Below are 26,146 nucleotides of genomic sequence, written 5' to 3' on the forward strand. Positions count from 1 at the left end.
AATTTCCCGGGCACCTTGCCTTTGATTTTATGCGACGATGCCTCCATGGCTGACAATGTTTTACATTTTATCCGTGCTAGTCCTTTTTATGGATCCATTTAGGGGGGTGCTGCACTTTTCCGTTTCTGTGTCTTTTGTCCTCGCGTCTCTCCATATTTGTTGCTGTTTTGGTGTCTCATCGGATGGTTGACTCTTTCCCTTTTTTGTTGTCGTGGTCAGTCAACCAGTCTCCGACCATCTTCTTTTCTTCTATTTCTTTCTGTCTGGTGTTCGTCTGTACTCTTCTTTTCTGTAGTGTTCGTTGCCTAATTTGTGTTCTTTAGCACCTGGGGGTGGGGGGGGGGGGCAGTCTCCTTCCCCGTGGGGTTTTATCTGCTCTGCGACTTTGTCTCGCTTGTTTTTGGAATGGGGGACTGATGACCTTAGCTGTTTAGTCCCCCTTAAACATCCCAACAACCACCACCACCACCGCCACAGTCCGGAAGCGCGCTGCTGCTACGGTCGCAGGTTCGAATTCTGCCTCGGGAATGGGAGTGTGTGATGTCCTTAGGTTAGGTAGGTTTAAGTAGTTCTAAGTTATAGGGGACTGATGACCACACATGTTAAGTCCCATAGTGGTCAGAGCCATTTGAACAATTTGCAAGAGTGAATAAAAGAAAAAAAGGCATACCAGAGTTACCAGAAATTAATCAATAGGTGGAAAAATACAAAATTCCAGAAATAAATTTTCACTCTGCAGCGGTGTGTGCACTGGAAGTAGAGCTGTGTCGTCAGTTGCGGTTGGGTGGCTCAGTTGGTGGAGTCGCCCTGCGGCAATCTAACGGCGCGGACGTCTTGTGCACATTCCCGCCTCACAGATCGCTCACAGTTCTTCACATGATTCTGCCTTCTTGGCACGCTATACTTTCTTCGAAACAGAATGGCTTATGTCAACAGAAAATCGACACTGAAGACCAGCTTCCGACTGAATATGCTCGACCAAAAGCAGTTGAAATCGAAGAGTTCGAGCCGTGGCGGCATGGCACTACGTTGGCGCCACTAGCTACTTGGTTTCCGATTTCGATCCGATCATATAAAGCTAAGGTGCCTGGGCGAGGCATGTGTTGTTGGTTTGGTGAGCCCTGGCACTGACAGCTAGAGGGCACGTGGCTGACAAGTTGTTGCTATTGGCGGATTCCAGCTGTCCGGTATGGGCCTCGAGAAGCCGGGAGTGGGTAAAGCAGTTGGAGGCAGGCCGTCGTATGCAACCTGGTGAGCAAGTTCCCGGCCTATACTTTTACGGTACCTTGAAGACCACCTTTTTGAATTTGAGGCAATAACACTCCAGATTGGAATCCTGGGAATCACGGCTCCTTCACAGCTGGCTGGAGGTAAGTGTTGTTTTTTATTTATTTTATGATTAATTGCTATTGTAAGGCCACGTCTGTGTTAATGAGGAATCGGACGTGTTGTATTAATGCGCTTCCGAGTGATTGTGTGTATGATCATCAGACAGTGTAACTCATGGTAATTTGTTGTTCCAGGCCATATTCTCTGTTATAAATTGACTTGATGAAATTAAATTTGTAACATGATCTATGTCTGAAGCAGGGCACCCTCTGTAGGTGAGAATGCCCTAGTCACTTCATTAGCAGGCGCTGATATTTCGTCTTGTAACTTAGAAGTAATTTTAAGGAGTGTTAAGCGTGTAGCTTGTATGTGTAGTCGCTTCCGCAATAAGTTAAAATTTCCTACATCTTAGATATTCTAGTCTGTAGCGTTATTTGGGCAAATTACTGTTTCTTTCTGATGTATGTTGGCAGTGTAGCTTTGGCAGCGGACGATGCTTTCTTGATCCGTGGGCCTGGAGCAGAGATACGTTTTCTTTCTGCTGCATCGGCGCTTCCGTTGTCACACGCTAGCTGGGTTGGCCTGAAATCTGGTGCCTCTACCAGCCACCTCGTGTTGGCTCAAGTTAAGAAGAGTTGATCATTCGATAAGTGCCAGGTCGGATTGTCGCCAATTCATGAGGAGATATTAATCTATCGCATTTGGTAAATTCAGTACGCTCTTGAAGTTTGAAGCGTGTTCTGCAAGCCCGAAGTTCCTTCTCACTATACCTGCTCTTTAACTACTCGTTTAAACATTGCACCCTTCTTGCTACTTCTAGAGAGTTTTAAGTTTTAAGGCCTTTTGCTTATGCCAGATTATCCTCAGGCGTCCGAGAAAATGAGATACTAACCTCCCTTGGCTCAACGTTGCATTGAATTCTGTTCAACATGATGCATCCATAGCTGTTATTGCCGCCCTTACGTTGTCGTACTCCCTCGATTCTCCACTATCTAACTTGTGGAATATTAATAATCTTTTGCCCACATCTATCACTCCTGATACGGTTAAAGAAAATTGGCAATGGGTTGGGAATAATATCGAATCAGCCCATCGTCGACAAGCAAGCACTATATCCAGCGTAGACGTCCCTTTCGGGGCAAGATAGAGAATAAAATCTATGTCAGAAGCTATACTGGGGGAGCCCACAGTAGCGTTGGACTTTGTAAATTCACCTCCCGCTTTAGCGGTTCGTGTTCCATCGTTAAGGTTATGGGCCCAGTTAATTTGCTGGCCATGGGTTTAGCCAACGGCCAGACCCTCAGAGTCCACCTCAAATTAAGCCGGTCAGTTGACCTCTCGCCCTTTTTCAGGGGCCTGGAGAGGATTTAATGGGGGTGGGAGAGATTGAGCTGTGGCGGTTTTCATTTTGGGGGCATGGCACTCCACTGGCACCACTAATTACTAGGGTTGCCGATATCAATCCAATCATGTGGCTGGATCTAGGGTTCAGCGATGAAGATTTATTGTTGGCATCCACCTGTCTATAGTGAGCAGTGTGGTGTACGTGGAACAAATTAACAAAGAAGTATGTGACAGAATTCTATGTTCTATATGCAAACATATGTGGTCTTAAACTCTGTCACTCTGACCGATACGTCTTGACGTAACTGTGGAACATGAGTGTCTTAGACAGCGGATCATCTGTGTATTTGAAGCCCCTTCGAGGTGCCTTCAGAGATGGTGGTATGAGCATTCGGCCCACAAGGGAAAGAAATTAGTTATACAGTTGAAAAGTGCATGCACCCGCTTCTGAATGGAGTATAGAGCTAACCAAACTTGTGCCGTCCTATGTATGTGTTAGCGGATGCTGCGCCACTATAATTTATGATGGCATGCTCGGGATGTGGCCAAGAAGGACACTTCCGTTCTACGTTCTAGCAGGATGCAATGCAGAACCACACAGTTGCCATCTGGGGACCAGTGGACCACGATCGCTTTTACAGTGCTCCCATTTGTCAAGGTCTCCAAAATGACCTCCGACCGCGATCCGCGTTGGCTCCTACTACTGAACCATCGCCGTCTCCAATAGCGTCTCAGGAACGACGTCTACGGCCTTGCCTCTCCCTCCATAGTCTGTCTTGCACAGTGGTGAGCGATCTCTGGTGCAGGGGATGGCCCTCGATTCTATGGTTGTATAGACAGATACGTTTGTGCCTGACCATCAGGATCGACAGACGTCTTCGGATACTGAAGATCACTCGCACAAACAATGGTCGACAAACAGAGGTCGGAAACGCCGGATCAGCCCGTATAACACTTGCAGGACACAATGTCAAGACTATGACGATCAAATCTACCAAGATGATCTCCGAAGGGACGATTCTGTGATGAAAGCACCAATCTGCTCCCTCTCTGAGGTAAAATCGTCATCGCACGCACCAGGCGCTGTAACTATGGATGTTGAAGAACACCTGAGCCAGCACTGCTCTTCCACTGCAGACATAACAAAGTCTTCGGACTCGACAGGAACTCCGTTGAAAGGACACCATCGACTCAATTTTGCAAGGTCTGATGATGTGGAAGACGAAACAACCATCGTTGTGACAGCAGCCATGCTGCTGCTCCAACGTACGACTGCTAACCGACAGGGATAATGGATGGGGATGTTCCACTTGCTGGGATATTTCTATTCGCTACTGCTCTTCCTGCCTCAATAAACGTAGTCACAATTCCGCTACAAGCTTACGGGACAGGCTCAATCAATATGTCAATGCCATTGGCACCCCTGTCGAACTACAACAGCTCTCTCTAGCGACGTTTTCGACTATCTATAAGTTTGTTTCTTATTTCACGCTGTGGGCTGACAGTGGCAGTGGTACGGCTTATAATCGTAACAGAAGGCATTGAGATAGACGTAGCGGTTCACCTGCCGTCGGCCAGGGGTCTTGCTGTGACCTTCTATGATGTCCGAATCATCAGTGCTTGCGCTACTTCTGGCATGGTCAAGCGAAGGGAACAGTCACGATTCTATTCATTGGAGATCGCTCCATTGTTTGTGGGCAGTTACTAACATCTTATTCCTGGCGGCGACTTCAATTGTGTGTTATCCCAGAAGGACGTACATCCTCATTTTACCACATGCCAGGAGCTCTAGCTGCTAGTGCATGAACTGAATCTCACCGATACTTGAGAGCGTGTGCGTGGTGACCGGCCTGGATAAAGTACGTCACCAACCATTCAGTGAGTTGTCTTGAGAGTGTGTTGTTGTTGTGGTCTTCAGTCTCGAGACTGGTTTGATGCAGCTCTCCATGCTACTCTATGCTATACAAGCTTCTTCATCTCCCAGTACCTACTGCAACCTACATCCTTCTGAATCTGCTTAGTGTATTCATATCTTGGTCTCTCTCTACGGTTTTTACCCTCCACACTGCCCTCCAGTACTAAATTGGTGATCCCTTGATGCCTCAGAACATGTCCTACCAACCGATGCCTTCTTCTAGTTGTGCTACGAACTCCTCTTCTCCCCAATTCTATTCAATACCTCCTCATTAGTTATGTGATCTACCCATCTAATCTTCAGTATTCTTCTACAGCACCACATTTCGAAAGCTTCTATTCTCTTCTTGTCCAAACTATTTATCGTCCGTTTCACTTCCATGCATGGCTACACTTCATACCAATACTTTCAGAATCGACTTCCTTACACTTAAATCTATACTCGATGTTAACAAATTTTTCTTCTTCAGAAACGCTTTCCTTGCCATTCATAGTCTACATTTTATATCATCTCTACTTCGACCATCATCAGTTATTTTTATCCCCAAATAGCAAACCTCCTTTACTACTTTAAGTGTCTCATTTCCTAATCTAATTCCCTCAGCATCACCCCATTTAATTCGACTACATTCCATTATCCACGTTTTGCTTTTCTTGATGTTGAAGACACTGTCCATTCCGTTCGACTGCTCTTCAAAGTCCTTTGCTGTCTCTGACAGAATAAAGCTGCATGTCCTCTGGAAAAATTACGGCTGTAGTTTCCCCTTGCTTTAAGCCGTTCGCAGCACCAGCACAGCAAGGCCGTTTTCATTAATGTTACAAGGCCAGATCAGTCAATCATCCAGACTGTTGTCACTGCAACTACTGAAAAGGCTGCTGTCCCTCTTCAGGAACCACACCTATGTCTGGCCTCACAACAGATGTCCCTTCGTTGTGGTTGCACCTATGGTACGGCTATCTGTATCGCTGAGGCACGCAAGCCTCCCCACCAACGGCAAGGTCCATGGTTCATGGGGACCCTGTGTATGTTTCCCCAAAACTGGTAACTGCCACACTTGACGCTTAGTTGTGGGCTACGGCCCTCTCCGACTAATTCGCCTAGAGCTGCACTGTCTCCCTTCAGCGGCAGAAGGCGTAGCGCGGTTGAGTCCAATGGAAGCTGAATATCGCCCATGCGGAGGATCCGGAATGCAGGCAGGTCGTAGAGATGACGTGGAACAATTGTGTGAGACTTCTGGCATATCTTTCCACATTCTGGTGGTGGCTCCACTGCACGAAGCCTCCTTTCGTCCTTCGATGACGAATTACGGTCTCGACAAAATTCTGTGTCAATGACATATCATGGAATATTATTTCACAGTTCTCTGCGAATCCTCAGGCCACGTCTGTCACATCAGCAACTTTCAGACAAAATATTTTGCATTTTCTCAACTCGCAAGGTCACTGCGAGTTTTATAGGCCTACCTATGCATAGAATTGTTCAATAGTAAGTGTCTTTGGGACGATTAGTTAGCTTGATAGGGATGAATCTCAGAGTTATAGAACCACGGGCTACTGAGATTCACGTGCGTCTCGTGGCGAACTGTGAGTATCGTGCGTAAAAACACAACGCTATAGCGTGTATACTCTAGTTTGGTGTGATCGGGGGCCGGGGTGGAGATGTTATGGAGTTTATGTGTACTTATTTCCTAGGTTAGCATTGCCAGATTAGTGGTGGAGAATTTCAGAGAATCTTTCATCATTTGAAACCGTGTCTTTCCTGTAGAGATGTTTTCTTTGTGAGTTTGTAAAGACAGTAGATTTCGATGCACGTAAGAGCATAGATTTGCTACTAAACCATCCGAATTGGGTAGGGATTTTAAATTCGTCGTACTCCATACCAATGGTAGCTATCCAGTGATTTTCGGCATATGAGTCGCTCACTTCCAAAACGTCCTTCATCCAATTTTTGTGGAAACTGAGTTACTTTTACCATAGCATTCATCAAAATTTTTTACATCATATTAAGCTACGGTTTTCGTTTAAAACATCCTTTGATTCATTACAATTTAATAATAAAATCCCGAAATATGCCTATTTAGTTTCAGAATATCCCTTATCCAATCCAACGTTGCCGACTCATCTACCGTTAATTTTTGTAACAAAAGGACTTATATCCTTTGCCTTTTTCTAAGCAGTGTGTAATATTTTTTTTCAAAAGTGAGTCTTACACACAGTCCAACTACGAACGGCCGCGCGGAGTCGCCGCGCGATTTAAAGCATCACGTCACGGACTGCGTGGCCCCTCCCGTCGGAGGTTCGACTTCTCCCTCGGACATGAGTGTGTGTGTATGTGGGGTGTGTGTGTGTGTGTGTGTGTGTGTGTGTGTGCGTGTTGTTGTTGTTGTTGTTGTTAGCATTAGTTAGTTTGAGTTAGTTTAATTAGTGTCTATGTCTAGGGAACGATGACTTTAGCAATTTGGTCCCTTAGGAATTCACATACATTTGAACAACTACCAACTGTTTTAAGGTATAGGGTAATTTAAAATCATTATGCAGGGTATTTTTCCAGTGAAACGTGTTGTGGTAGAACTGGCACTCAGCTGAAGCTAAGGTTTGTTTACTGTTGACGATAGGTTATGTTTTTTGTACATTGCAAAGTTGGTGCTTGTTTTGTGTGTTCACCATGGCGTTTTTGGTAGTTTTCATTATCAAAATTCTTATCAATAATTGAAATTAGGCTGTTTTTAAGAGTTCTTCTGCGTTTAAAGTGAGCTTCTTGTTTTAAAAGTGTACTTTACAGGCAGCGCTATAGGCCTAAATGTTGATAGACTTTGTTGTTAAGCAATGGAAGAACTACAACCTCAAAGCACTGAACAACAGGTTATGGAGGGACAGAAGATAACTCCATGCCAGAAGAACAAAGGAAGGAAACGTATAAAGGATGCAGATAAATGGAAAAACATAACAGAGAAGCGGAAGCTCTACATGTCAAAGACTTTGCCAAGACTATCTGCGTGCCTTCATTCTGATCAAGTTTTTAAGTGTAATCAGCTTAAAATGCTAGATGTTAGTAAGTTCCATGGACGCTTTTATTCTTCTAAGAATAAAATTGATTATGATAACTATATACATAAATATACTATGAGTGAAACTCCTAAACGGAGGAGAACTAATGAAGATGAACGGAAACAAATCACTGAAAACTCGAGTCGCTATCTAATACCACATACCAAATCTGGAAACACTTCTTTGGTTGGGGTATGTAAGAAATCCTTTTGTGGCATACTTGGCGTTAGTGAGAAAAGAGCTCAACGAGTTTGTGAGAAACATTTCCACTCTCTAGCTGTAGAGAACACAGGAGAAGACCATATGTCTAAGCTGTTTGAGGCTAAAAGGCATTCTGTAAAGTCAGTCATAGAGAGCCTCTGCCCACTTGAAAAACATTATTGCAGAAACACCAGAATTAAAAGACAGTACTTTTCGAACCATCTTTCAATAAGTAAATTTCACAAGGCTTACCATTCCAGAGTAGAAAGTGATCTTCAAGTTCCATATTCATATTTTTCTGAAATATTTGTCAAAATTTATAACTTAAGCTTTGGCTCTCCTGCTGTTGACAAGTGCTCCAAATGCATCCAGTTTCAGTTGAAATTAGACAGCTGGGACATATCGGTTGAAATTTATTTCAATCTCCACAGAAAGAGGTCAGAAGCATTCTTTAATTTACTGGAAACTGAAAATGAAAATGAAATCACCCTATCCTTTGACTGCCAAAAGAATTTGGTTTTACCCAAAATCCCTGACCAGGCAGGTTACTATAGTCGACAGTTAAATAAATATAACTTTACTATCTGTCAAGGTACATTTAAAGATAAGCAGACAAAAGACCGTGTTTTTATATATCACTGGATACAATCGGACTTCAGAAAAGGTTGGAATGAAATTACATCAGCAATTTTTCATAGGCTACAAAATACTTGGTTAGAAGGAGTGACCACTGTAAGGTTTTTTGCGGGTGGTTGTGGAGGACAAAACCGGAACAGTTCAATGATGAGTATGCTTCAACACTGGTTGGTAAATGAAGCGCCGCCAAATATTAAAGAGTTTGTTTTAGTATCCCCTGTACTAGGTCATTCGTATATGCCGCCTGATCGTGTATTTGGCAGAACTGAGAAGGAAATTTAAAATTATGACAGTATTATTAAGCCTGAGAAATACGTTGAAATCTTCGAGGAATGTGGAGCTGTTTTCAGTATGACTGCGAGCTGTAATATTTTTGAGTGGAAGAAGGTATGTGAAAATTATCAAAAGAAGCCTGGAAATTGGCAATTTAAACTTTCAACTGCTAAAATATTTATTGTAATTCGAGGCAATGTGCTAACCTCTGAAATACTTGTTGCAGGTGAACCTTGGTATTACACCAACCACGGAATGGCGAAAAAAGTACTGAAACCTGGATTTAAAGTTCAAAACTTTGAACTACCGTTTGTACTGTCTGAAGTAACAGTAAAATAGCTGAAATTGAAAGATATCAACAATTTTCTGACTCTTCACTTTGGGGAAAATGGGCTCAAAATGAAGACCTCGCCATCTACAAAAATATGATATTCAATCCAGTACAGAACAGACCTGAAGAACAATCTGATGATGAAAACGCCGGTGGACACATGGACGATGAAAATGGCTTTTAATTACTTCACAGCAGTTAATAGGACAAATCCCGATTTAAAAAAGTAAATGACTACCCTTAAGGCAATTTTAAATTATGTTTTCTGTAATGTGTGTAGGTTTAATGCAATGTTATTTTTTAACCAGAAATTATTTCAATTGTTTTAAAAACACCTACAGACATAGTTTCCACAAAGATTAAATTTTATACATTTGCTAATCAAACACTGTTCATAATTTTCCCCCTGTTTTATTTTTCAAAGTGTCTCTTATCCAAAGTTTTTATTTTCGAATTGTCTCTTCTCCATATTTTGGTTACACAATGTCCCTTATCCAGGAGCATTTTATTTATAACAAAATTTTGAAGTAAGTTATTTTTATGGTCTTTTCAATAACGAAAATAGATAACTAAGAAACATGCAGAAAATTTTGAAGCTTATACGTACGACTGGAATTGTTTAGTAAGTTTCTTACTAAAAACCGAAATTTATGCCGATTGGATAAAGGAAATTTTGACAGTAAGCGACTCGTATACAGATTTCCTTTTTTTCTGTTTCAAGTTCTCACGCATCGAACTTCTAATAGTTACCCTCCTAGCACTTACATTGTATGGGTTATCGTGGCTTAATTACTTTTGGGAAATAGTTACGTATTTTCCTACGAAAACATTTTCAAGGAAAATTGAATTTCACTGCCATTTCTTTCCTATTCACACGATTTTTTTCAGATTCGCACTCTGTAGTTAGTATAATACCACATGATACAGGGTGCACTACTTCGCCACCAGCAAAGATACGATTAAGCTGAGACCTCGCACTCCGTCCTTCCCAGACATGGTTTTCAGAACAGAAGATAAGTGACGGTTTTGACGCAGCTGTTACACTTACAGTTTTCATCCTATAAAGTGTGACTATATCACTTCGCGTACTCGTGAACTATGATGACAGTGTGGTTACACCGCGCCCATTGCGCACAACGGTACTATTAGTGACGTTATTTACATGTTTCTCATATGAATATAGAGGTTTGCCACGACTAATCAGGTTCACGTAAATCAATTAACTAATTACAACAGCACGTTTCACACCTTAAATCACTTCTGCTCTGGGTCACATTTTCTAAACGTTGCAGTCAGATCGCGTTACTATATAAATTCACGAGTCTTAACTTACAATATGAGAGGGCATTTCAGTTCGAGGACGATTTCGGACTTAATTTCGCAGGCAATCCGCTTTCAAAACTAAACAAAGAACTGACACATTCTTTGCCTCTGTATGACTGAAAATAGCAGGATATTCACGTTACCGAGTATCAACAACTGTGCATTCTTCAAGCATTTTCATGAAATTGTAGGAATGGTGTCGAAGTCTTCAGTCATATGCACTATCTACCGTCAAGATTACCGTTACGTGCTCTGACGTTGTATGAACCACCGAAGATAAGAACAGGATGCAGTAATTTCTGCCAGTCATCACTACTCCCAATATAACGCAAGGTCAGCAGCTCACTGGTTACCATGGCTGGATGTGTGTCTGTGTGTATATATATATCACCGAAGCCTGTCTGGAGCACAACTCGACTCCTCAAGATGCTCAGCCAGACACTCCTCGTCCTGGCCCTCGTCGCCTGTGTTGTGGGTGAGTACTCTTAGCGAAACAGAACGCTGTTCTGAATCGCATTGCTTCAGTTTTAGTGGAGGAGTAGCTGCGCTGAGCATTTGTGAAGGTTGAAACGCCAATTAATCTGGTATAAAGTACTGAAAACTCCATCTTGCGAGCAGTATTCCACTGACACAATCTCCAAGTAACTTACTGTGCCATTGGACACTGATTTCTGGCATCATAGCTCTTTTCCTTCCACTCTGCAACTTTGGGGGAGAGGAGAGAAATGAGAAGCAGTCACAAATGTCAGTTTCCTTAAATGAGTTTGGATGGTTCAGTTGTGCGAAAACTGCTCGCTATATGCAGATACTAGGTGACTACATTCGCTGTTTGTGGCAGATACTCAGTCTGAAATGGTTAGCTGGACGTCGGTGTACTTGCTACAGGTTCAGCGTTACCGGTGCGTCGTTTCCCGCACACTGGACCGGCCCGACGTTTCGCTGTCTCCAGGGGACGCATCTTCGGGGGACACGACGCCACCAAAGGTGAGAGTCCATTTGTAAACTATCTTATCTTGCCATAATCCATTTGGTCAAGGATGGATTGTATCTGTCAAGTCTCCTCCGTTCTAAACGGCCCAAGAGCTCGAGATCCAAAAAACTTGCATGAACCCTGCATTTGATTGGCTGTTCGGTAGATAGTTTAATACATTGCTCAATCAACACATGCTGCTGCCTGCATTTTACACACGTAATTTGCTAGTCATCTGGACGACACTCTTACTTTATTAACCAACTTGACAGTTGTTACCTAGACGTTTCACTAATTCTGCTAAAGTCCACTAATTTAATTTCAGGCTGCCCAAAGACACAGTAGTTGGCGTCGAATGTGGTTTTTGGCTAAGTCAGATGAATTAAGATACAAGTTGTACCCTAACATTCTCCCAAAATACTAGGTTCATGGACAACGTTAGTAACCTCTTAACGCTCTGAGTGCCTTCATCCAATACAGAGGGTGGTCCATCGATCGTGACCGGGCCAGATATGACACCAAATAAGCGTCAAACGAAAAACTACAAAGAACGAAACTTGTCTACCTTGAAGGGAGAAACCAGATGGCGCTATGGTTGGCCCGCTATATGGCGCTGCCATAGGTTAGAATGGTTCAAATGGCTCTGAGAACTATAGGACTTAATATCTGAGGTCATCAGTCCGCTGCCATAGGTCAAACCGATATCAACTGTGTTTTTTAAAAATAGGAACACTCATTTCTTATTACATATTCGTGTCGTACGTAAAGAAATAAGAATGTTTTAGTTGGACCATCTTTTTCACTTTGCGATAGATGGCGCTGTAATGGTCACAAACATATAAGTACCTGGTATCACGTAAAAGCCCACCAGTGGAGACGATATTTGATTTGTGATACATTATCCATGTTAAAATGGACCGTTTACCAATTGCGGAAAAGGTCGATATCGTGTTGATGTATGGCTATTGTGATCAAAATGCCCAAAGGGCATGTGCTATGTATGCTGCTCGGTATCGTGGACGACATCGTACAAGTGTCCGGACCGTTAGCCGGATAGTTACGTTATTTAAGGAAACAGGAAGTGTTCAGCTACATGTGAAACGTCAACCACGACTTGCAACAAATGATGATACCCAAGTAGGTGTTTTAGCTGCTGTCACGCCTAATCCGCACATCAGTAGAAGAGAAATTGCGCAAGAATTGGGAATCTCAAAAAAGTCGGTGTTGAGAATGCTACATTAACAACGATTGCAACCGTACCATATTTCTGTGCACCAGGAATTGCATGAGGGCGACTTTGAACGTCGTGTACAGTTCTGCCACTGGGCATAAGAGAAATTACGGGACGATGACGGATTTATTGCACGCGGTCTATTTACCGACGAAGCTTCATTCACCAACAGAGGTAACGTAAACCGGCATAATATGCACTATTGGGCAACGGAAAATCCACGATGGCTGCGACAACTGCAACATCAGCGACCTTGGCGGATTAATATATGGTGCAGCGTTATGGGAGGAAGGATTATTGGTCCCCATTTTATCGATGGCAATATAAAAGATGCAATGTATGCTGATTTCCTACGTAATGTTCTACCAATGTTACTAGAAGATGTTTCACTGCATGACAGAATGGCGATGTACTTCCAACATGATGGATGTTCGGCACATACCTCACGTGCGGTTGAAGCGGTATTGAATAGCATATTTCATGACAAGTGAATTGGTCGTCGAAGCACCATACCATGGCCCGCATGTTCACCGGATATGACGTCCCCGGATTTCTTTCTGTGGGGAAAGTTGAAGGATATTTGCTATCGTGATCCACCAACAACGCTTGACAACATACGTCAGCGCATTGTCAATGCATGTGCGAACATTGCGGAAGGCGAACTACATGCTGTTCAGAGGAATGTCGTTACATTTATTGCCAAATGCATTGAGGTTGACCGACATAATTTTGAGCATTTATTGCATTAATGTGGTAGTTACAGGTAATCACGCTGTAACAGCATGATTTCTCAGAAATGATAAGTTCACAAAGGTACATGTATCACATTGGAACAACCGAAATAAAATGTTCACACGTACCTAAGTTCTGTCTTTTCATTTAAAATATCTACATGTTACCAACTGTTCGTCTAAAATTGTGAGCCACATGTTTGTGACTATTACAGGGCAATGTACCAAAAAGCAAAAAATGTGGTCCAACTAAAAAATTCATATTTCTTTGCCTACTACAAGAATATGCAATAAAAAATGGGGATTTCTATTTTAAAAAATGCAGGTGATATCCGTTTAACCTATGACAGCGCCATCTAGCGAGCCAACCATAGCGCCATCTGGTTTCCCCCTTCAAGGTAAAGGTAGACAAGTTTCGTTCTTTGTAGTTTTTTCGTTTGACACTTATTTCGTGAGATATTTGGCCAGGTCACGATCAATGGACCACCTTGTAGAGGACAAGTATCTAGCCTGTACATTGCTGCCTTTTTCGTGCGAACTGTATGCAGGTGTGTAAAGGACTGCACAGTGGTGAGTTCCCCACAGGGCGAAAGACGTGATTACGGTCACACGAAGAGAATTAAAAGACTCTGAACGCGAGACGGCAGGTGGAGCTAGGCGCATGGAATATTCCATTTCGGAAATCGTCAGGGAATTCAGTATTCCGAGATCCACAGAGTCAAGAGTGTACCGAGAGTACAGAATTTCAGGCATTACCTCTCACCACGGACAACGCAAATGCTGAAGGCCTTTAGTTAACGGCCTTGAGCAGCGGCGTTTGCGTAGAGTTGTCAGTGCTAACAGACAAGCAACCGCAGAAGTCAATGTCGGACGTATGACGAATTTAGCTGTAGGACGGTGCTGCGAAATTTTGTGTAAATGGTCTACGGTAGCAGACGACCGTCGCATTTGCTAACAGCACATCATCACTTACAGCACCTCTCGTGCGCTCGTGACCATATCCTTTGGAAGCTAGACTACTGGAACACCGTCCTGATTTCAGTTGCTAAGGGCTGATGGTGAGGTTTGAGTGTGGCGCAGAACACCCGAAGCCATGGACCCAAGTTGTTAGTAAGGCACCGTGCAAGCTGTTGGTGGTTCCTTATCGTGTGGACTGTGTTCACATGAAATGGACTGGGTTACTGATTAGAAATGTTTGTGTTCGGCTATTTCATTTGCAGCCATTCATGGTCAGCTTCCCAAACAACGATGGATTTTTTATGGATGACTATGTGCCAAGCCACAAGGGCAAATTTGTTCGCGACTGGTTTGAACATTCATGACAGTTCAAGCGAATGACTTGGCCACCCAGATCGCTCGACATGAATCCCATCGAACGTTTATGGCACACAGTTGATGGGTCAGTTCGTGCACAAAAGCCTGAACCGGCAACACTTTCCCCATTATGGATGACTATAGAGCAAGCATGGATTAATATTTCTGCAGGGGACTTCCAGAGACTTGTTGAGTCCATGCTACGTCGTCGAGTTTCCGCGTCCCGCTGAGCAAAAAGAGATCCGACATGATATTAGAAGGTATCCAGTGTCTTCTGTCGCCTCAGTGTAGGCACAGGGCACCTTTCGCTCTGTAACCATCAGATCATTGATGTTCCTGCATGATCAAATACCCAGCACATTATCACCCATGTGTCTAGAGGTTAAACCTCATAATTTTTACATAGACTCATGTCGTGAGAGGTAAATAATATTGCTATCACTGCAGTGAAATTTTACATTTTTAATTGCAAATAATTGCAACGAACACGTTATTTAAGCCTCAGAATGAATCTAACTACAAAAGAATTTGACTCATGAGTATAATAATGAAAAGACGACCATATCACGAAATTATGTTGTTATAAGATCTCACCTGTTGTTAACTCGTTATTCAGTTTCATCACTGTATCATATTTTCCTTGCAACGTTATAAATTTTGAAATTCCTCTCCTTGGGTAGCCTAACGAATCAAAGACATGCCCCAGTACTAATGGTGATATGGTTATTACCTGGGGAATTAAGACGCGACACATAAGCAGACGCGTATTAACAACGCGTGTTGTTGATCTTCTTCGCAGGCCAGTTTCCTTACCTGGTATCCCTGCACCACGACATCCTGGGTACCCAGTACCACGCCTGTGGCGGCTCCATCCTCACCAGCAATGCCATCCTCACCGCCGGTCACTGCGCTGTGGACGATACAGACGTTTTCGTGAGTATGCCTTTACCAGTGTGTCACACGACACTTACAGATATTTCGTCAACATGTTGGGTTTACACCTACTAGTTCCATATGTGAAACTTATGTAAGAGGAAATGTATTGTGACTGGAGGCACTGTTTTGAATCTGTCCAGACATAAAGAACGTTTCCTGATATTACGGAGCAATAACCTTAATGTTTCAGAGTAAACATGGCTTGGAATATAATGCAGCCAAACGACTTGCTATTAATTTCAAGTTTTCACCGTATATCTAATTTGTCTTGCAAGTACCTTTAGCTTGGAGGATGATTACTAGCCCTCTAACAGTTGAAAGCACACTTCAGAAAAACTAAATGAAGTCTTTCTACAATCAAATAATTTTATACCAATAAATGGAAACGATATTATGAGTCTTCAAGTAAAGTAGACGAAGCATGCACTCTTAGCGAATCAATAGCTTATCTATATGCCATTACCGAAAGAATGCTAGATTGAGCAGAACAAATCCTTAAAACATCTTCTTGGCAATGAAATGTTTAAAATCCAAGAAGCGAACATTTGGGTGAATCTAGCTCGACTCTTGCGGAGATAACGGTAAGACAAGAGAAAACGACATATCACGAAAGAATTATCAGAATACTACTAAAATCGCTGGATATGATGGACATATACAGAGAAACAAATTATTTCAGTTACAGAAAAATTGGATGATTTATTCTGGAGAAGGAGCTTCACAAATGGAACAAGTGAATAACGAGTTGGCCCATATTTAGCCCTTATGAAAGCAGTTATTCCGTTTCAAATTGACTGATTAAGTTGATCCTGTGGGATATCGTGCGACACATTCTGTCCAACTGACGCATTAGGGAAATGGTGGGCCCTGCCCATACCAAACCAAATATTCTGAATTGGGGAGAGATCCGGAGACATTGCAAGCACGGTCTTCGGTGGTCATCGGATCACCATGCAAAATGGGACTTATCACTGAATTCTACTCGAGTCAATTACATTCCATGCCGGAGATATGTCTGGAGACGACTGAGACTCCGGTAGAATATTAACCTGACTGTCGCTCGGCATACTGCTCTAAAACAATGAGTGATGGTCTGGCGTGTAATTTCTTTTCCCTGCAGGACCACTTTGGTTGGCAGCCGCTACATCCTTACAGCACAGCTGTACCTCGATATTCTACGCCCCATTTTTTGGCATTCTACAGAAAGCCATCCTGGGCTTACAATCCAACAAGATAATACCCACCCGGATACGGCGAGTGTTTGTATTGCTTGACTTCGCGCTGCCAAACCCTACATTGGCCAGCAAGGTCACCGGATCTCTCCCCAATTGAGAACGTTTGGAGCATTTTGGCCAGGGCCCTACCACCACCTCGGTACTTTGACGATTTAACGCGCCAATTAGAATTTGGGGCTATATCCCTCACGAGTACATCCGACAACACTACCGACCAATTTCAATCGGCATAACTGCTTGCACAAGAGCCAGAGGTGGACCAACGCATTGACTTGCTCAGTTTGTGAACTTTTTCCTCTTCAATAAATCATCCAGTTCTCCTGAAATGGAAATCATTTGATTGTCTGTACATGAACTTCACCTCTACCGACTTCCTTTCTATTCGGATAATGTCTTCGAGATGCACCGTTTTTTTTGTGTCTTAGATCATATTTTGTAAATTATCTTAGCCTCAGTGTAAGACTGGCTAATTTATTTCAACTGTACCACAACTGATTTTAATGAACAATAAGATATATATAGCGGGTATCAATGATGTATAATTTATGTCAAGAATAACAGCAAAAAGGATAAGGTTATTGAGAGTAATACAAAATTCCATCGACACTTCTCACTTACAAAAGGAAAGATGATATGAATTACTGAAGCAAACAAATTAAGGTTTTTTCTTTACTTGCATGTCTAACTGCCCTTTGGATGTTAAGGTATTGGCTGTAGAAATGGTTGATCCACATGACAATGAAGAATCAAAAATTTCTAAAGAGGTTTTAAAAGTGTAAATCGGTTAAAGAGTGGTAGAATGTACGTATAGACTATTTAAAGGGTGACAATTATGGAACTATATGAAAAAAAGCGTAAATTAGTTACAAACCACGGCTTACACACACTTTACTCAACATGTAAGTGTTACTAAAGATATTGGGATTTAGGTTATGACATGTTCGATATGCCTGCGATGATGTGGCTCAAACGAATAGCAAAATTCTACATGACTCGCTGAATTGCCGGAACATCGATGTTGTCGATGACCTAATCAACGGCCGTTTTCAGCTCAGTAATGGTTTTGGGGATATTCCTGTACACCTTGTCTTCAATAGAGCCTCACAAAAAGGAATCGCATATGATCAGATCCGGAGAATATGGTGGCCAATCGAGGCCCATGCTAGTGGCTTCGATCGTCTTGCATGAACTAAACCTTGTCGAAGTCAGGGTCACTTTGGATAATAGGGATGAAATCATTTTCCAAAAGCTTGATGTACCGTTCGGTAATCACCGCGCCATCAAGGAACATCGCACCGATTATTCTGTGACTGGACATTCCTCACCACAAAGTTACTCGATGATGGTGAAGAGACTTCTCGAATGCAAAATGCGGATTCTCAGTACCCCGAAATGCTTATCTTGCTTATTGACGAACCCGGCCAAATGAAAGTTGGCTTCGTCACTAAACCAAACGATGCATCCGCATAATAGTTCTGATCATGCCCCGAGGCCAACCGTGGAGTTTGAAAGTCCTAACGCAAACCGTTCACAAGTTATGACGATTTTATTTCATATACGTTAATAATTGTCACCCTGTACTTTCTCCCAAGGCATTCGAGAAATTGCCTTACGCTCAGTCGGAATCACGGTGTAATATCTGGTTGACAGGCCGTGGCCGGAGAACACGACTTGAGCAGCAGTGAGGGCACCGAACAGGAGATCAGAGTCTCACAGCAGATCGTGCATCCTGACTTCGCTGGGTGAGTACGTTGCCTGGGAAAGTCTCCATCCAACGCCATTAATAGAAGTAGGACAATTTCAGGAGCGTAGTGCATCGTTGTTGAAGTACTTATTTGTTGTTTTTCCATGGAATTCTAATTCGTTGTTGTCACACCAGTCAGCTGAATTTGTATTGCATTTAAAATGTTACTTTAACTGACGTAAAAGAACAGTTAGTTCAGTGTCTAAATCTGCGACTGAATTTTTTCCGTAATTCAGGGGTATCAAAAAGAAACATCCGACTTTGCACGTCTACATTTCTGAAACTAATACATATACAATGAATTTTCTCTTTTGATGAACGGAAAACTCAAGAAGTTTTTTTCCATACCTTTTCATAAGCGTTCAATATGCCACCTTTAAGATGGGGCACACATCAATGCGGCATTCAAATTGTTTCCACACTGCAGCCATCATGTCTAATCGTTCAAATGGCTCTGAGCACTATGGGACTTAACATCTCAGGTCATCAGTCCCCTAGAACTTACAACTACTTAAACCCAACTAACCTAAGGACATCACACCCATCCATGCCCGAAGCAGGATTCGAACCTGCGACTGTAGCAGTCGCGCGGTTCCAGACTGAAGCGCCTAGAACCGCATGGCCACCGCGGCCGACCCAGCATGTCTCTTGTTAAACTTCGACAGCTGCTGTTACGCGATGTCTCAGATCATTCATACTTGTTGCTAACGGAGGCACATAAACAGAGTCTTTTATAAACCCCCACAAGAAATAATCACAAACAGTAAGTTCCAGTGAACTTGGAGGCCAGTAATGTAAGGCTGAATCATCAGATCCAATGCGACCGATTGATCGTACAGTAACTTTTGGTTTAAAAATTCCCGCACTTCCAGACGACAGTGCGGCGGTGCCTGTGTCCCGTTGGTAAATGAAATCGTTGGAATCAGTCTCCAACCTTGGCGAAAGAAGTTCTCAAGCACATCGAGATATGTGCTTCCTGTAACAGCGTTCTCGGCGAAGAGAAATGGACCGTACACCCTGTACAAAACAACACCGAATTTTGGAGAGTCCCTCAGGTTGTACAACGTCATTTGGTTGTTCCATATGCCATATTCTCACATTATGATGGTTCATCTTTCCATTTAAATAGAATGTTGCCTCATCACTATGGTCCTCCATCTTGCCAAGAACGAAATTATAGAACTCCAACTCCACTCGTTGTTGTTTGTCACCTTTACGAAGAGCTTGAAGTAGCTGAATTTTGTATGCTTCCATGAGTAAACGCCGACGCAACCCGCGCCAGATGGACATCGGGGGCATACTGAACTGTCGAGCTACACGGCGAACGGATTTATGCCAACTCCTTGTGAAACTATGGCTGACGCGTTCGACGTCTGTCTCAGACACTTGAGGACGGTCCGGCGATTTGCCTTTACACAATCAATCACTTCCTCGGCATTGTTCATGCCATCGTCTAATGCTCTTTGCTGTAGGAGGATCTACACCATAACAAGTACGAAAGTCACGTTGAACAGTTACTACTGACCCACACTGCAAAAAACGTAGAACAGAAAGCGCGTTTTGTTCTCCCGACGCCAATTTTACTTGAAATGAAGGGGACGCACACTGCTGCTACCTAGTGGGAACCATGTATAACTCGAGATGATGCTCTTTCTAACAGTATGCTGTTGACGCACATATCTCAAATAACGAAATAGTTTTGATTTTTTTTAAATCGGATGATTCTTTTTGACAGGCCCTACACTTCGTAACAGTAATAAATTACGCTGCCTGCAAGAGTAAAATTAATGTTGTTACTGTCGAATAGAAATTCAGTTCACCACTTGATGTTGTATTTTGTTAGCGACTCATATATCAATAAGAAATTTTTCAACATAATTCAACAGTTATGAATGTCTAAACAATGCTGTTAGCGTTATACAGTGCTTATGGAAAACGTTATTTTTCCTCAGTGGAGTAGCTCCAAACGACATCGCCGTCTTCATCCTGGAGTCCTCACTGTCTCTGGGCACGTACGTCCAGACCATCGGCCTGCCGACCTCTGGTTCACTACCTGCAGGTATTCCAACTCTGAACCACAGCTGTTACTTCACTCGTAGAACGTAAACTGTTTATCCTAATATCATAACTGTTTAGCAATCACAATCGTTGTCAAGTAGGAGCCAAACCGGCACCTGTTCAGAGAAATGTACACAACTTTCATGAGCTGAGTAAGGGAGAAATACAAAGGAAATATCTTTTGTTATTGATACGCTAATACATGTTTAATATTGTGGTTATAGCAAAATTTAGTAACAGTTGCAAGTGACTTGCGACGATGAGTGCGTTTCTGCATTGTGTTGGGTTATTACTCCGTTGTAGTCACTGTGCAAACAACAAAGTTTCCATTAACAAAATCACTTCTATGTAAGGAGAGAAAACTCAGACGTGAATAAATATAAGGACATTACCTTACCAGAGCTTTCGGTGCTTCTGGCAAAACGATGTATAAAGGACTTGTATATAAACGACTTGATATGTATACATCTCTGTAAACATGTGTTCGTTGCCAGAGTTGCATGTGACCTTGAAGATGAAATAATCGGCAAACTTCAAGGATTATTTTGCATATTAGTCACTTGCAGCACTATAAAAAAACGCAAAAGCAGTAAACGTCTTCTTTGATATAAGAAAAGATTGACAAAATACAATCTTTTTAAGCCTCACTGACGTCTTGGTCGTCGGAAAATCACAAGCTTCCATTCCGGAAAAAGTTACAAAGACAGGTTAGCTACGAGGGTCGTTCAGTAAGTAATACACAATGTTTGTTTTTCTCAGGAGATATTTACTGTCAAGAGTCAGAATTTGATTGCAATATACATCAACATGTGTCGTTGTTGTCCTACTTTTCTAAGTAGTCTCCATCTATCGCTGTACCCCAACATTGTGGAAGAGCATGTATTCCCTGCTGGTAAAAGCTATTCTTCTGTAGGGGTAGTCATGTTTTCAATTATGCCTCTGATTTGATGGTTGACCCTCTTGGCATCACATACACGAGAATAACGCCATCACAATCCCAAAAGACTGTCACCATGACTTTTCCAAAAGACAGGGTTGTTTTGAATTTCTTCTTTAGTGGTGAATAAGGATATTGCCACGCCATGGACTTCCTTTTTTTTCCGGCGAAATGTGGTGCACCCAGCTTTCGTCCCCCATAACGATCCGTGACTGAAAGGCCTCTCCGTCGGTCTCAAAACGCGCCAGCAATTCAGAAGGAATGGCCTTGCTTTGAATGTTGTGGTCCTCTGTGAGAATTCGTGGAACACAACATGAGCACCTCTTTGTTTATCCGAGAGTCTCGATCATTGCTGTTGCACTTCAAATGCTGAACGGCAACTGTAGAGCCAATTGTGGAGTTGTGGTGTACCGGTCGGCAAGAATAATGGCATCCGCACGAGTCGGCATGTGTGGAACAGTGGCTGTGGCAGGACGTCCCGAGCGTGGGTGATCATGAAACTCTGTTTATGCATCTCCTAAGGCTGTAACTTCCTTTACCCATTGCCCTGCTGTACTCCTAGCAACTGCAGCACCGCCATAGATTGCACACAGTCGTTTATGGATGTTCGCCACGGTTTCTTTTTCTGTACACAAGAATTCAATAACAGCACGTTGCTCGTAAAGTGAGTCGAATGTAGACGCCATTATGACGCTTTACTACGACTCTGCCATCTGCCAGAGCATTCTAAACTTCACCGGCACACAGAACAGTTTGTCTCTGTATATTAATAGCTTTTTCTTAAAAAAAAATTGGGGCATTACTTATTAAACGATCCTCGCACGTCTTTATCGAAGGTATCATAGGGACACTCATCTCGATAAATTTGCATCAATGACGGGAAATGTGGATATGAATGAGCTGATGGGAACATCAGAACAGCCTCTGAATCCAAAGTAAATAGTTGGTTAAATTCAGAGATCTCTGATATTAGGTCGTTTGCTCCCTTCACGCCTATTATGACTACCCGATGAATAACTGATACTGTCTCACTAGACCTCTTGCTTTCGATTTGACAACAGGTGGATCAACCGCCGTCACTGCTGGCTGGGGTAGAACGGAGACCGCTGGCGAACCTAACATTCTGCAGACCGTCGACGTCAGCATCATCGACTACGAAACTTGCAGCCAAGATATCGACGAACTGGGTTTCGGAAACCCGCTTACAGACACCATGATCTGCACGGGACCTCTCTATGACGGCATCTCTGTCTGTTCTGTAAGTCACGACTTGCAATATTTCAGTTTGCTTAATCAACGAATTACTTAACTTTAGATTAATTTACTAACTGCGATCTAGGTATCAAAGGCTTTGCAAGTCCTTTGCATTATCTAAAACTTTGTTTAATCACGGAAATTACTTATTTTTAAATTTGTTTATTAACTATGGTCTAATCATCGAAGTTTTGCACGCACTTTATACTAGTATTTAGCCTGTGACAAAGGAACTTGACTATATACGATTTTCGGAAGCAGCATAGTAACCGTGGTTAATCGTGTACCACAAACGCATCTTAATTTTGCTGCTTATGCTGTCTTATACGTAACTTTGGTTCAAATTTTAAAGGAATTACTGTGCTTCGTTTCAGAAAATGTATTCTTGCATTTACTGTTACGTTAAACATCTACGTTTCATATATTCGCACTAAGGAGCCAGTTTTGTTAAACAATTCCGATCATTTGAAAATTGCCTACGGATGGGAACCCGAGGGTTATTTACTGTACGAAAGTGGTGCTGTTATTTATTAAACATTAACAGGCCTCTGTGTGTCGCTGTGGTTTGTTTTTAAGCTAAGATTTTTTTTTTCAGGTTGCTGTATCTTCTATAAATGCAGAAATGTAACAGATATTGTTGGATAATCTAGCACTAACGGTACAGCTTATTCTTTGTAGAAGCACTGAGATTTTCTGCTCACTCCTTGTGCTCAGGGAGACTCTGGTGGCCCCCTGGTGCAGGACGGCTTGCTGATCGGCGTGGTGTCCTGGGGACTGAACATGTGTGGATACCCGGGCGCACCGTCCGTCTACACAAGGGTATCCGCTCACCTGGACTTCATCAGCGAAAATCTGTGAAGGGACACTTCACGAGTCTTCCATAATAAATCTACCATTCCCAAACAGTATTCACCTATTTTACTTCTACCAAACCGTTTGTTAACCTAATAGCTTATGTTCCTATTTTTATTTATAGACATTTTTCTATTTTGCATGTCTAGTACTGCTGGACCAAATTGAGTAGCACGTCTCCAGGGTCATGGAACGTGTCAGTACTTCAAATTACAACATAAAAGTAATAACAGATAAAATGAAATGTTTATGAAACCAAAAAAGACGAGCCATAAGTTTATGTAAACGCAGTCAACATTACAACACAGGAATCACCTTAATTTTTCATGTAAATCCTCGACAGAATAGAAGGAGTGACCCTTAAGGAAATCATCAGGCTCGTTTTGAAAGCACGTGGATTCCTGCTAAGATTTTTGAATTCTTGTGGTAACTTATTGAAAATGGATGCAGAAGTATACTGCACACCTTTCTGAACAGTAGTCAACGAAGTCTATCCAAACGCAGATACCATTTCTGTCTAGTAATAACTAAGTGAACGCTGCCAGTTCTTCGAAATAAGCTGATTTGTTAACAAGAAACGACAGGAAAAAGTATATATATTGGGAGATCAGTGTCAGAATACCTAGAATGATGAACAGGCGTTGACAAAAGGTTCACGAATTTACACCACTTATTGCCCAAACCGCCAGTTTCCGAGCCAAAACTATCCTTTGAGAATGAGAAGAGTTATCCCGAAATGTAATGCCACACGTCACAAGCGAATGGAAATAAGCAAATTAAACTACTTTTCGCTTCGAACTATCACTTACTTCAGACAGCTTTCGAGTAGTAAAAATGGCTGCATAATGTTTTTGAACAAGATCTTGAACGTGGGCTTTCCACGGCAGTTTACTGTCTATCTGAACGCAAACAAATCTGAACTGTTCAGTTTCAGTAATCATACGCCCATTCTGTGAAATTGAAGCCTCGGGTTCTGTTGAATTGTTTGTTAGAAAGTGTGGAAATTGAGTCTTACTGTGACTTAACGTTAATTTATTTTCACCAAGCCATGAATTTACGTCATGAACTGCACTACTTGAAACAGTGCCAATGTTGCACACAACATCCTTTACTACTAAGCTAGTGTCATCAGTAAACAGAAATATTTTAGAATCAGCTGTAATACTTGAGACAACATCATCTATATGAATAATGAAAAGAACAGGCCCCAGCACTGAGCCCTGGGCACCCTCCATTTGACCGTACCCCACTCGGACCCCACATCACAGCCATTCCCAGCACTGTGGATAATGACCTTTTGTTCCAATGGCTCTGAGCACTATGGGACTTAACAGCTGTGGTCATCAGTCCCCTAGAACTTAGAACTACTTATACCTAACTAACCTAAGGACATCACACACATCCATGCCCGAGGCAGGATTCGAACCTGCGACCGTAGCAGTCGCGCGGTTCCGGACTGCGCGCCTAGAACCGCGAGACCACCACGGCCGGCGACCTTTTGTTGTCTGCTATTAAAGTAAGAGGTGAACCAACTGTGACCTACACCCCGCATTCCATAATGGTCCAACTTCTAAAGCAATTTTTTGAGATCAACACCATCAAACGTCTTAGTCAAATAAAAAGATGCCTGTCGTTGGAATCCTTTCGTTTAATTCATCCAGTACGACACAGAGAAAAGAGAATATAGCATTTTCAGTTGTTAAACCACTTCTGTTACCGAACTGTATACTTGATAGCTAATTATGTGGAACAAAATGATCACTTATGTGGTGTCACCGCCAGACACCACACTTGCTAGGAGGTAGCTTTTAAATCGGCCGCGGTCCGCTAGTATACGTCGGACCCGCGTGTCGCCACTATCAGTGATTGCAGACCGAGCGCCGCCACACGGCAGGTCTAGAGAGACTTACTAGCACTCGCCCCAGTTGTACAGCCGACTTTGCTAGGAAAGGTTCACTGAGAATTACGCTCTCATTTGCCGAGACGATAGTTAGCATAGCCTTCAGCTAAGTCAATTGCTACGACCTAGCAAGGTGCCATTTATCCTTTGCTATGTATCTAATGAAGCATGTACAGTAACAAGACCAATGTTCACCAATTGTGGATTAAAGTTAAGTATTCCAGCTGCTACGTACTTTTCTTTATAGCATTCATTACGTATCCTGTTTCAGACCTCACGCCAGCCTGCGTGAGTTTAAACGCATGCCTTTCGGTTACCCGTCACTGTGGATTGGCTGTCTTGCCAGTCCACAACAACTTATCCTTACATACACAATTATTTCAATAAATTTAGCAAACGCTGATGGCATAGAAATAGGTCTAAAATTGTCTACATTATCCCCTTCTCCCTTATCTTTTTGAGTCACCGCCTTCTTCATATCAGTCCCTTTCCTTACCGATTCTGCAGAGAACGTCCCCATTCCTTATTTAACCAGTCCTCCTCTTTTTTAACGTCGTATCAAATGCTTCGATTCTCTTTTGCGCT

The 26,146-nt window shown here is 42.5% G+C and overlaps 1 protein-coding gene across 1 annotated transcript; it reads left to right on the top strand.

Moving 5' to 3' along the window:
* The first annotated feature begins 10,825 nt into the window (after window positions 1-10,825).
* On the top strand, window positions 10,826-23,667 carry LOC124776065 (trypsin-1-like). Its single transcript, XM_047250908.1, has 7 exons — window positions 10,826-10,874; window positions 11,285-11,383; window positions 15,445-15,578; window positions 18,467-18,558; window positions 20,513-20,619; window positions 22,617-22,813; window positions 23,524-23,667. The coding sequence occupies exons 1-7, from the start codon at window positions 10,826-10,828 to the stop codon at window positions 23,665-23,667; spliced, it is 822 nt and encodes a 273-aa protein (XP_047106864.1).
* The last annotated feature ends 2,479 nt before the right edge of the window (window positions 23,668-26,146 follow it).

This window comes from Schistocerca piceifrons, chromosome 2 (genome assembly GCF_021461385.2).
Source record: "Schistocerca piceifrons isolate TAMUIC-IGC-003096 chromosome 2, iqSchPice1.1, whole genome shotgun sequence".
Lineage (NCBI taxonomy): Eukaryota > Metazoa > Arthropoda > Insecta > Orthoptera > Acrididae > Schistocerca > Schistocerca piceifrons.

Excerpts from the sequence above, each read along its gene's own strand:
- LOC124776065 (XM_047250908.1), top strand. The coding sequence starts at position 10,826 with ATGCTCAGCCAGACACTCCTCGTCCTGGCCCTCGTCGCCTGTGTTGTG. Across the intron at positions 15,579-18,466 it reads TGGACGATACAGACGTTTTC|GCCGTGGCCGGAGAACACGA; the intron begins GTGAGTATGCCT and ends TCTGGTTGACAG. Across the intron at positions 22,814-23,523 it reads ACGGCATCTCTGTCTGTTCT|GGAGACTCTGGTGGCCCCCT; the intron begins GTAAGTCACGAC and ends CCTTGTGCTCAG.